Source organism: Carcharodon carcharias, chromosome 12 (genome assembly GCF_017639515.1).
Source record: "Carcharodon carcharias isolate sCarCar2 chromosome 12, sCarCar2.pri, whole genome shotgun sequence".
Taxonomy (NCBI): Eukaryota; Metazoa; Chordata; class Chondrichthyes; order Lamniformes; family Lamnidae; genus Carcharodon; species Carcharodon carcharias.
In genome coordinates this window covers 26821582-26835158 of record NC_054478.1, presented here as the reverse complement: position 1 = coordinate 26835158, position 13577 = coordinate 26821582, and the positions used below count along the sequence as shown (strand labels likewise).

At 41.6% G+C, this 13577-nt stretch overlaps 1 protein-coding gene across 1 annotated transcript in view; it reads left to right on the top strand.

The window, feature by feature from the left end:
* LOC121284659 (contactin-associated protein-like 5) overlaps nucleotides 1–13577 on the top strand; it is a 1009875-nt gene that overhangs the window by 30314 nt on the left and 965984 nt on the right. The window contains exon 3 of the mRNA XM_041200217.1: nucleotides 8912–9105. Coding sequence (XP_041056151.1) covers nucleotides 8912–9105 — 194 coding nt within the window. The remainder of the gene's footprint in view (nucleotides 1–8911; nucleotides 9106–13577) is intronic.

Here is a 13577-nt window from a genome sequence, read left to right as displayed (position 1 = left end):
TGTATCGCTGAAAAAAGTTTTTTTTTGTTGAAGCTTTTTGTCTTGCACTCATCAGGACAATTTGCAAGAATATCAAACTTAAAGGGAACAACAATTTACACTGTACGAGGAGAGAGTGCTAATTGGTTGGCAAGTGGACTCTTATTGGTAGCAGCGTTGCCATGGAGAATGCACCAGTTGATGGTAACTGACAGTTAACTGCCAAGCATTGGTTGCAATTTGAACCAGACAGCTTGACTCTGATTGGCCAAGGCATTGCCCTGCATAAAAAAACCAGCAGATGGCTGTCACTTATTTTGTTCAGCTGAAACAGGCACATTGTGTGTACATGTTCTTTCTGTCTGCAAAGAACAGGGCCCTGTGTATTGAGATATGTAGCTTCCAGTACACACAAATGTGCTGCATTGCAAGCCTGACTGACAATTTTAAGCGTAATCCTTAGCACACTGAGGATTATTTAGCAAATGTTACCCAATCGCAGAATCACATCTAATGTTGGATTTTGTGTTTTGAGTTTTGCAAGCATGAGCCAATTGAGTACGGTCTGTACCTTGCCCATTGCGAACAATGAAAAGGATATGCTGTTTGATATGATCCACCAGTCTTTGGGACATAAGGCCCACATACCTAGCAGCACACCTCCACTGAAATTCATATACCACATTACTCATTTGTGTGATAGGCAGAACATCTTTTTGGCTTGACAACAGCAACCTGTTAGTGGTGAATACCACTCATGTTGGTACTGCACTGTAGCAGCATGAATCAGCTAGCTTACCTGTTACTCAAATGTTTGAGACATCTTGCTCTTCCAGGGTAATCTGAGGTAGACTGGGCACTTTTCAGGACCAAAAGTTTGCATGATATACAGCATGAAATGATCTGATCAGGGTAGCCATTATTGCATTATAATCTGACCGCCTTTGAGACACATGGCCTACATACCTAGCATCACACTGGCACTGGCAAGGCACCCAACTAACCCCTGCTTACAAAACTCCAAACTAAGTATCCGACATTAGATGTGATTCTGCGACTTGGCCAATATTTGCTGAACAATCTTTAGTGTGTTAACGGTTGAAGTGGCTGTTAGAAAGAACTGTGAAAATACGTGGTCCTCACACATATTTGGTCAGGACTCTTGGTAGTGGAAAGGCTAGGTTTGTACATGTAGATCATGTTTTACCTTCAAACGTTCATGATGTAGGGGGAAGTTGGGAAGAATCAAATGAGCCTGATGAATTGGATAATTGGGATTTGAGTAGACTATCAATAATAATTATTCCAACACAAGTTGTGCATGAAAGCATTTCAGATCCGAATCAGAGTCAGGCAGACATGTCTGATGAAGTGGAAAATTCAATTGAAAGTCAAGGGAAAACTTCACCTCAGACTCAGGCCATGATGGGCCAAGGGTCTCCCCCAAGTTCTGAAAGTTTGGGTTAAGAAAGTTCTTGCTGAGCTTTCTTCAGAGCTTCCAATACAGCTTTTTTTTTCTGCTGCAGCTTTCTCCTTTGCCTGTGCATTTACTTCCTCCTTCACAGGTTGGCAATTTTCTTTCTTGGTCCAAGAGGGATGCCCATTTCCTTCAAGTCATCTACGGTACACATGAGCAATGACAGAAAACCAGTGGTGAAGTTGGATTTGTAAATAAATGAAAAACAAGAAATTTGTATAAGTTGCATGGAATTTGAACATTATGTAACTTCTTTATGAATGGGGAGGTGTGTAATAGTATTCTCTTGTGTCCATTTATGTATGTGAGTATATAAACCAAAACTGGAATAAACCAGTTTAGTTGGGTGCTAGAACTCCATGTGCATGCACCAGTGTTTTTGTCCTGCCAAGATATTGCAAGTACACAATACAATGACTTAATAAATAAATGCTGTATCTATTGATTATTTCTCTACTTGAACTTTACTGCTACAATGAACTTTGTGTAACTAATACTTTATTTTGGAACAAACCATACCACAAGGTGCCCTGGAGACAATCAATCGAGCTCATAATGTGGTTCATTTATGCTTGCTAGAAGTGACATACAATTATATGCAGGGACCCACTCTCTGCAAACAGAAGGAATTTGTTCAAGCCTTGCAAATTTTTTTGAATTAAACAGGAGCGTGGGGAGCCTGTAATTGTTTTCTCCATGGTAGTGTCTCAGCCAATCGGTGTCAACGCCAGCCAATTAGAGTTGATGCCGATCAATCAGCACTGTTTTTCTCCTGTAGTATAGATTGTTATGATCATTTGGAATTTGCCATTCTTGTGTTTGTCCTGATGAGTGCAAGCCAAAATGCTTTGGCAACATGTCTCCCCTTTCAGCAATACTGAAAAATGCTTTTAGAAAAAAAATACTTCTCTCATTATCTAAGTGAATGGCCTAACCATGGTTGCTCTGATACTGACAGGAACTGAAGAATAAAATGTGACTTATTGTAGCAACCAATTAGCAAGTAAGATTGGGTTACATCCTGTAAAATTTAAATGCCTTTTGAATTACTCAGATCCAGCAACCCTTCGTGAAATTATACCCTTTTAATGCTTATGGTTTTTTGGCAATTTTCTTCCAGTGTGTGTGTGTGTGGGGATCACAATTAATTTTCTATTAACTTTTTTTTTTCATTGAACAAGACATCAAAATCCGTCTTCAGTTCACAGTGCCAGCGGTTTAGAAACAGGCATGATCTTTAAACTTAGTTTTCAATTAAATATTACATCCCACAGATTCAGATAGTAAAGGTCTGAAGTTCATCATCCCTTCTTTGTTTCGATCACGTTCGTCCCATAGATCATTTGAAGCCTTGCCTTAAGTGTTCCTATATCTCATATGTGCCACAGCATATTCTCAAGTTGGTTTTGTTGGGCTGGGGATGCTGCATACTGGCATTAAGGAAAAGGTCCTACAGTTTCACATGTTGAAAGCAGACTAAATTGCCAGCCTGAAGCAGTTAATAGAGAGTTAACAAATTCCTGAAGCAGTACTACTTTATGTACAGGCTGTGCAGTTGTCTATCCCTTTCTATGTCCATAGAAATCATTGAATGCTGCTTGCAGCAATCATGTGTTATTGATTATAAAAAAAAACACACGGGTGTATGAAATCCTTTGCTATTTTATGAATATATGCAAACTACATTGAAGAAAAGACCAGCTGGCCCATTAAGCATGCAGGTTTTGTAGCATCACATTCATGTCACTGGTCTAGGCATCGAGAGACCTGGATCAATAATCTGGAGATATGAGTTCAAATCCCACCATGGCAGTTCAGGAATTTAAATTTGATTTATTAAATAAATCTGGAATTAAAATTCATGGTGACCATGAAATTGAATGACTGAGAAGGAAGAATAATTAAAGGGAGGGAATTCAATGTCAAATGAGTTACAGAAACCATATAACACTGGATTAAGAAAGAAAAGAGACAGAGGAGAATCTCCAAAAACAATACACGCCCTGAAGTGATGATGGTCCGCACATTTATAACAGTTTTATAACATTTATAATAGCAAATTTTCAGTGCAAGCAAGGTTGATTGACAGTTACTTACACTTATCAGATCATTAAAAGGATACCAGTGCATGTAATTGCTAGCCTAATATATCTGTGGCAGATTAGTTTTGTTTCTACTATGCAAATATAGGAAGCTTAAGCCCTGTAACAATATCATGAAGCATGTTGTCTGTGCCGCGCAGCTCACGACCTGATGCGCTACCTTCTCTGGTGTCAAGAGAAGTCTGCGTATAGTGCCACGTGGAGTACAGGCTCATGAAGTGGTGCTACATGAATGAATTTCTCCCCCCTACAATTCCAGTTTTAAATAACAATTTCCTGCCCTTATAAAAAATATTTCTTATTTTCCTTTACCTCCCAAATAATTAGTCACCTTTCTTTAACGATGCATTTATATTCTGCAAGTTTAGCAGCGCTACAGAGCTGAAGCTGCTTTGCACTAACTCTAAACATGGAGTGTAAATTGGGTGCAGAAGTCCGAACTGACGCCAAAGCAAAATCGAGTGAGACTTATTCCTCCAAGCACTTTCACACTACCTTGTTCTGACATCAAGTCATGGTATGACTCAGGCTTTAGACCATATTTGCCCTATAACTGCACCATGAGTGAGAAGTGAAACAGCTTTGTGTCAGTGTGGCTTGCAACACCTCAAATGATTCTCTATCAATAGCTTTTTGGGCCAGGACTTTACACATACTTGTGTTAGGAAATAGAGGCAGTTTAATTAAGTTGTATCGGGTATGTTAGTAATAAGGTACATCTTTAAGTTTTAAGTTTAATTTATATTTTTTTCTATTTGTGAGTTTGAGTTTCACTTTAAAAGGTCAACCCTAGGATCTAGTTTCATTTTTGAGGGAGATGGCAGGTCTAAAGCTGTTTAAATACCTGCATTTCTAATGAGTTTCCTAACTCCTGAAGAGAAGTTAAAGCAAACACAAGAGTAGAAAAAACTGTGCTGTTTCCGGGCAGCGGGGGTCCAGAGAGGCAGGACACACACACGCAGACACACACACACAGATAAAACTAGAAGAAGCAGTTTTGAGTTCAGTTGGAGGCAGTTGCCAGAAGAAGTAGCCTATAAGGGACAGATAGCCAGTCCCAAACCAAAGTTCAGTTGAAGCCAGGAGCCTAGAGAGGCTGGACACTGGGAGAGGGAACTGCAGAGTGAGAGCAGATTTCCCAAAAGGACTGAAAGGTCCCAAGGCCAAGGAGTGAGACAGGAACAGGAAAATGTCCCAAGCAGACCTTCTGGTCAAAGGAAGGACAGTAACCTGGAAAAAGGCCCTGTTAAGTGAAGTTAAGTGTGAGGAGTAGAGGAAGGCTTCAAGCTTAGAGAGATATGTAGGCAAATTTCAGAGAAGTGTAAAAATAATAGGTTAGTAATACTGAGGGATATCAACTTCCCCAGCATTCACTGGGTTAGTCATAGTGTGATGGGTTTAGAGGGAGCGGAAATCTTAAAATACATCCAGGAGAGCTTTTTAAGCCAGTACGTAGAAGATCCTATAAGAGAGGGGGTGGCCCTGCGACTTAATTTTAGGAAATGAAGCCGGGCAAGTGGCATGAAGCTGGGTAAGTGGTAGAGGTATCAGTGGGGGAACATTTTGCAGATAATGATCATAAGTCTGCTGGATTCAAGGTTGTTATGGAAAAGGACAAGGATGAGCCAGAAATTCGAGTTCTAGATTGGGGGAAGGCCGAGTTTAATAAGCTCAGATATGATTTGGCCAGAGTGGACTGGGAGTAGCTACTTATAGGTAAAACTGCGTAAGAGCAGTGGGACTCATTCAAGAAGGAAATAGGGAGATTACAGGGCCAACATATTCCAGTAAAGATAAAGGGTGGGACCAACAAATCCAGGGAACCCTGGATGTCAAGGTTTATAAAGGATTGGATAAAGAGAAAAAGGGAGGCTTATGGCACATATCGAGGGCTCAAAACAGTGGAAGCCCTAGAGGAGTATAGAATGTATAGCGGGGATCTTAAAAAGAAAATTAGGGGAGCAAAAAGGGGGCATGAAAAAACATTGGCAGGTAAAATAAAGGAAAATCCAGTTATTTTACCTGCCCATTATGAGTAAGAAGATAACTAGGGAAAGAGTAGGGCCCATTAAGGACCATAGTGGTAATTTGCGTGTGGAACCGGAAAATGTAGGTAGGTTCTAAGTGAATACTTTGGGCAGAATTTTCTGCATGTTGGGTGGGTGGGCCTGACCCAATCTCCGGAGGGCGGAGAGACGATCCCCGCCCGAGAAGCAGGACCCACCACCATATTCAGTGAGCAGGCTAATTAAGGCCCGCCCGGCGTGATGTCCGGCGGGAAGTGCTATGTGCTTCCTGAGCGGGCCGGGGGAAATTCCCTAAAAGTGAGAGTGCGCTCTTTCACGCAAGCACACGACAGAGCGCACATCTCCCTGAGGCTAAGTGCTGTCTCAGGGAGATCGCTTACACTTTTAAAAAGATTAAAAATAAAAATTTTTAAAAATCCTTAACATATCCCCCTCATGTTACAATGTCACATGAGACAGGACATGTTCATATATTACAGTAAAACTTTATTAAACTGTTTAAATCCCTATATGAAACCTTATCCCGCTGGTGGATGAGGTTTCATGTTTTTTCTATTAGCTGCCAAGGCCCTGGCCTGCCCGCCAACCTTAAGGTCCTTTAATTGTTTAAATGATCCTGCCAATGGCCTCAATTGGCCATTGACAGGTTGGCTGGTGCGCAGCTGATTTTGTTGTGCCCCCACCTTCCTGAAAACTTAAATGGGGTGGGATGATGTCAGGGGTTCCGCCCCCTGCCCGCCGACGGCAAAATTCTGCCCTTTGTGTTGGTGTTCACAAGTGAGAGGGATGACGTGGGTGTGGAAATCAGGCAGAAGGACTGTGATATAATTAAACAAATTAGCATAGAAAATGAGGAGATTCTAAGTGGTCCGGCAGGCTTAAAAGCAGATAAATCTCCAAGCCCGGATGAAATGTATCCCAGGCTGTTTAGTGAGGCAAGGGAGGAGATAGCAGGGGCCCTGGCAATAATTTTCAATACCTCTCTGGCCACAGGAGAGGTGCCAGAGGACTGTAGGACAGCCAATGTGGTACCTTTATTCAAGAATGGAGGAAGGGATAAACCAGGGAACTACAAGCCAGTCAGTCTAACCTCAGTGGTGGGGAAACTATTGGAAGCAATTCTGAGGGACAGAATTAATCTACACTTGGAGAGGCAGGGATTAATCAAGGAAAGTCAGCATGGTTTTGTTAAGCGGAGGCCATGTCTAATTTGATTGAAATTTTTGAAGAGGTGACCAGGTGTGTAGATGAGGGCAATGCATTTGACATAGTCTAGTTGTCTACTTGGACTTCAGCAAGGCTTTTGATAAGGCTCCGCTTGGGAGATTGATAATGAAGGAAAGAGCCCATGGGATCCAAGGCAATTTGGAAAATTGGATCCAGAATTGGCTGAGTGGCCGGAAGCAGAGGGTGATGGTCGAGGGGTGTTTTTCTGATTGGATGCCTATGTCCAGTGGGGTTCCACAGGGATCGGTTCTCAGTCCCTTGCTGTTTGTGGTATATATGAACGATTTAGGCTTGAATGTAGGAGGGTTGATCAGTAAGTTCACGGATGACACGAAAATTGTTGGGTTGGTAAATAGTGAGGAGGATAACCTTAGATTACAGGAGGACATAGATGGGCTGGTCAAATGGGCTTAAATGGAATTTAATCTGGATAAGTGTGAGGTGATGCACTTGGGCAGGACAAACAAGGCACGGGAATACGCGATGAATAGTAGGACTCTGGGAAGTACTGAGGATCAGAGGGACCTTTGTTTTTATGTCCACCGGCCCCTTAAGGTAGCGGGACAGGTAGATAAGGTGGTTAAGGAGGCATGTGGGATACTTGCCTTTATTAGCTGAGGCATAGAGTATAAGAGCAGGGAAGTTATGCTGGAACTATATAAAACACTGGTTAGGCCACAGCTAGAGTATTGCGTGCAGTCATTGAATCTGCATTATAGGAAGGATGTGATTGCACTAGAGAGAGTGCAGAGGAGATTTACCAGGATGTTGCCTGGGCTGGAGAGTTTTAATTTTGAGGAGACATTGGATAGACTGGGGTTATTTTCCCCTGCAGCAGAGGAGATTGAGGGGGGACATGATTGCGGTGTATAAAATTATGTGGGGCATAGAAAGGGTAGACAGGAAGGAACTTTTCCCCTTGGTAGAGGGGTCAGTAACCAGGGGGCATAAATATAAGGTAAGGGGCAGAAGGTTTAGAGGGGGTGTGAGGAAGAATTTTTTCACCCAGTGGGTGGTGGGAATCTGGATCTCACGGCCTGAAAGGGTGGTAGAGGCAGAGGCCCTCATAACATTTAATAAGTATTTGGATGTGCACTTGCGACGCCATGGCATACAAGGCTATGGGCCTAGTGCCTGGAAAATGGGATTAGAATAGTTAGGTACTTGTTTGTCCAGCACAGACTCGATGGGCCAAATGGCCTTTTTCTGTGCTGTAGACCTCTATGACTATGTATAGTTGTGGGTGAAGGAGTATTGTAATATAGTTCATCTTTTCTTGTTAAATAAATGTTTTATTCTTTTAATAAAAGTTCATTTACTGACTCCGATGGCTCTGTTGAGTAGCCACTCTCCAGGTATCTAAACAAAAATTAAAAGTTAGGATATACCAAGCTGGGTTCCACCCTAGGATTAGACTTGCCCAGTATTAACATCAGCTGGGATGATAACACTTGCAACAATTTATGTAACTTGCTTTTCACCCCGCAATCACATTTAACTGGCTTAGTGCTAATGAAGGCTAAGATTATGTCTTCTGATTCAGGATTGCCCTACCAGAGAGAAGAATCATTTCTTTTCGACCTTTGTCAATTCCCTTCAATGTTTTAATGACCTCAATCAGGTCAGTCTTTAACCTCCTTATCTCCCGGGGAATATAACTCAAGCCCACCCACGCCTAAAGTTTGTACAAGCAGTTCTAAAATGGTTGGCTCAATATTCGGAATCTGAACTGCTTTCGGGAATTGCTTGCTTCATGACAAACTAATTATTTGTTGGGCAAGCATGTCACAGAATGAGCTGTTTTCCTATTTAGAAAAACCTCATCGTAGAACAGCTTATTTTTCCAAACCTGATGCTGCATAAATAAAATTAAGGCATGGTGAAAAAGAAATCGGAGTATAAGTTGCTTGGAGCATAGGATAAACCTGATAGTGATTCTTCAGCAACGACCCTGTCGGTTTCTTAACCTGCAGGTTCTCTTTCTAAATTAATAATGAGTTTCTTCACCCAGAAGCAGAGAATTTACTGAGTTTGAAGTTTTTTCTATTCTTGTCCCAGTCACTTGGTAATTTTGTTTTTGCAATTCTTTTTCTTTGAAGGAGCTGGTGGATGGTCCCCAGTGGATTCGAACAAATACCAATGGTTACAGATAGACCTCGGTGAGAGAACAGAAATCACTGCCATAGCAACCCAAGGCCGATATGGGAGCTCGGACTGGGTGACAAGTTATGTGCTGATGTTCAGTGACACCGAGAGGAACTGGAAGCAGTATCGTCAAGAAGACAACACTTGGGTAGGCGATTTACATGCAATTATTACAAGTCAGTGTAAATGTGAATAATGATGGTAGGTTGGGAATTACTGTGATGTATGTGATGCTGCAAGAGGCACGTTCGGTCATATCACAACACATTTTCTGAATTCTTATAAACATTATTGATCATTTATGTTTTCTGCTGGCTGATAACTGGTGCATGAGGTAGGTCAGCCAGTATATGACTGATGAAATGGTCAAAATCATTGAATGTGAAAACCTGAACTGCACATAATGTTGCCATGTATTTAGTGGGAATGTAAACTTGAAGCAAGACCTTTAGAAATACATCAAAGGCCCTTTTTCTGGGGTTTGAGAGAGGTGCTCAATCACTTTCAGCCTTGGTTGTTCAAGGCATACTTCTCTGCTGACAACTTGCCAAAATATTTCCTGAAGTCATTATATTGTCGCGTGCTGTGACAGTGAGTGTGGAAGTCGAACCTTTGAATATATTTTCTATGAGGGAGAAATTTATATAGGGTTTTTGCTGAAGTAGCATGCTTGCCTTCATCGGCAGGGGTATTGAGTATAAAAGCTGGGAAGTCATGCTGCTGTCGTATAGAACCTTGGTTAGGCCAAACTTGGAATGTTGTTTGCAATCCTGGTCACCACATTATCAGAAGGATATGGAGGCATTGGAGAGGGTGCAGAGGAGGTTTACCAGGATGCTGCCTGGTCTGGAGGTTATTAGCTATGAGGAGAGGTTGGAGAAACTCGGATTGTTCTCACTAGAGCGACGGAGATTGAAGGGCGACTTGATAAAAGTTTACAAAATTGTGAGTGGCATGGACAGAGTAGATAGTCAGAAGCTTTTTCCCAGGGTGGAAGAGTCAGTTACTAGGGGACATAGATACAAAGATTTAAGGTGAGAGGAAAAAACTATAGAGGAGATATGCGGGGCAAGTTTTTTACGCAGAGGGTAATGAGTGTCTGGAATTCGCTGCCAGAGGAGGTGGTGGAAGCAGGTACGATAGTGGTGTTTAAGAGGCAGCTTGACAAATACACGAATAGGATGGGATTAGAGGGATACGGACCCCGGAAATGCAAAAGTTTTAGCTGACGGGTAATATGACTGGCGCAGGCTTAGAGGGCCAAAGGGCCGGTTCCTGTGCTGTACTTTTCTTTGTTCTTTGTTCTTTGTTCTTTGTGAACATATTTAAATTGGAGAGGGACTCGTAAACTAATCCTTTCACAAACAAAACCGTTATCTGTAGCACCTTGGGGAAGGCATCAAAGCTACAATGCTGGAGTGGGAGAGAGCAATAATGGAAATATACCCAACACAGCCAAATATTTGGGTATAGGCAGTGTTCTTACTTCACCCCTCATCAAAACTCCAAATCCTACAATTGTCCCCTAATGCCCCCAAGTTCTTCATATGAGTTAGGACCTATAACTCACCCATTGTAAAACTAAACTATCTAGATCAGGAGCCTCCTATGTTCAATCCCTTTTGGGCTTGGATAGCTCCTCTTGCTGGGGTAACTGTAGGCTTGCTACAATTTACATGATTGAGGAGATGGTAAGTGTTACGAAAAACGCCTTGCATTTATCTTAACGTCTTCAACCTAATGAAATGCCCCAGGGTCCTTCACAAGAGAATTATAAGGCTAAGTTGGACATGGTACAGGTAAAGAGATATAAGGCAGCCAGAAGTGTGGTCAAGGTGGCCGGGATTTTGAGAATCACCTTAAAGGTTGAGAGAGAGATGGAAAGGTTTAGGGAAGGAATTCTAGGTATCCAACTCCTGACCATTGCAGTGAAGGGTGTGAGTGTTTGCTTGATGTTGTTACAGTAATTTCTACCCTCATCATTTTGCTCTTTGCGCTCCCAAAAGCCAGCATTTAATTCTAATAGCTACAAAGAAATGTCCATCACTCTTGACATAAATGTGAAATTACATGAAGGGCCTTGAAAGAAGATGTCAGTGAATTTATTAGATGTGTGTTTGCATTACTGACAGCACCACAATAACTTGTTATCCCATTAACTGCAGTCCTATAAATAAGATGTGTGCACAGAATCTCAGAGTAGTCAAAAAATATATATACTCTTGAGTATTAGGAGCAGTCCACTTTAGAATATATTACCCATTTTGTTTGGTTAGCCCCTTTACTTGTCCAGTAAATGTTGATGGACCTGCACTGCAAGTGAAGGTTGTGCGTAACTTTATGTAGCTTAAGTAAGACGGGCCTGGTTTAGGTACTGTCTTTTTCTCTCCAAAGTATGTTGGATTGTAGTGTCAGATGCAGTAAACAGACAGCAAAACAGGTATTAAATATCACCATGTACTGTGCCCATGAAATGCTAGATCCAGCAATTTGTTAGATTCCAACACGCATAAAAGACTATCCGTCAATAAGTAGGATCTGAAAAGAATGAGGTAGATTAATGGATGTTGCTTCCATTCACCTTGGGTACTTGCTACAATTCTAGCCCTGACTGAGATGGGACTTTCACCTTATGAGAGCCCAAAGTGAAAGGAGCTCACCCGATCTCATATCATGTCCATAGCACTAAAAACAAGTGCCAGAATTTGACACAAACTGACAGCCTTTGTGCAGTAAAGACTGCTGCAGGAAACGGGGGGAAGAAAATACATGCTGGCATGATTAAGGAGAGTTCATCAACGTTGACAGCTTGGGAATAAGAAGCATGGTTGGTTCAGATAATGAGAGCATTATCCTACATTGAACCTGTGCTGATTCTGTGCTATGAATGCTTCCCCCTAACACTGGGTGTAGAAGTAGTTCATTTCCCAGAACTGACATCTTCCTCCTTGATGAGAATAAAATTGGCCTGGCAGTGACTCTGGAAGTGATCACAATATACAACTTTCCCTGTGGGTATTGAGTGCATGCTTTTAACATCTTCAGCAGTGAACACAATTTATAGGCAAAACTATTTTATGGTTCCACAGAAAATACTGTGGAGTCCTCAAAACATTGAAAAATCCTGGAATGGCTTACAATTAAAACAAAATTTAACTTATTAAGGCATGTTAAAACCATGATCCTTATGTTGTACTGGGCTTGAACTTTTTAAACTAGTTTGACCTATTATACTGGTTTTAAACTGTTCTACCAGGTTAACCTGTTGGACTGATTTGACCTGACCCACTGATTGGAACTGTGCTACTGTTTTAACCTATTCTGCTATTATGGACTGTTCCACTGCGTTTGAATTGTTGGTTTGACTTGTTTTATGAGTTTAACACGATTCACCGGATTTCAGCTGTACTGGATTTGAATTGTTCTATTGAATTGCTTTGCATATAAGTGAAAACATGAAAAATTAAATAGTATAACTAAGGCAATTTTTTCCTGTTGGCACTCTGAGGATGCAATGTGACAGTATGTGTATTTAGTAATTGAAGGGAAGTCATTAAATTTAATGATTGGAAAAGCCCTCTTATGGTCCATTGACCTCAGGGTCTGGCTTTCATCCTTGAGAGGTGTGCATTGCTGACAAGGCTAGCATTTATTGCCTATCCCTAATTTCCCTTGAAGAAGTAGTGGAAAGCCACCTTCTTGAACCACTGCAGTCCATGTGGTATAGGTACACCCATCGTGACTTAACTTTTCTGTAGTGGTTTGATGCAACTGAGTGGCTTGCTCAACCAACTTGGGCAGTTAAGAGCCAACCACATTGCGTAGGTCTGGAGTCAAATACCAGCCAGGCTAGGTAGGGATGGCAGATTTCTTCCTCTGAAGGACATTAATGAATCAAATCGGTTTTTATGACAATTCAGTAGTTTCATGATCATTATTAATAAAGCATCCAGCATCCTGGGCTTTATTAATAGAGGCAAAGAGCAGGAAGGTTATGTTGAATTTATATAAGTCACTTGATAGACCTCAGCCGGAATATTGTGTCCAATTCTGGGCACCACATTATAGGGAGGATGTGAACGCATTGGGGAGAGTGCAGGAAGTTTACAAGAATGGTTTCCATGGATGAGAAACTTCAGCTATGAGGATAGATAGGAGAGGTTGGGACTATTCCCCTAGGAGAGAAGAAGGCCAAGAGTAAATGTGATAGAGATGCTCAAAATTATGAGGGGGCTGGACAGAGTAGATAGGGAGAAACTGTTTTCGCTTGTAAAAGGATCAAGAACCAGAGGGCACAGATTTAAAGTGATTTGCAAAAGAAGCAAATGTGCTGTGAGAAAAAACATTTTCATACAGCGAGTGGTTCGGGTCTGAAATGCACTGCCTGAAAGTGTGGTAGAGGAAGGTTCAAATGAGGAATTCAAGAGGGCATTAGACGATTATTAATAGAAACAATGTGCAGGGGTATGGGGAAAAGGCAAGGCAATGGCACTAGGTCATAATGCTCATTTGGAGAGCCGGTGCAGATGCAATGGGCCGAATAGCCTCCTCCTGTGCCGTTAAAATTTTGTGATTCTGTAATAAGACTAGCAATTTATTCCAGGTTTATTTGGCTGCCAT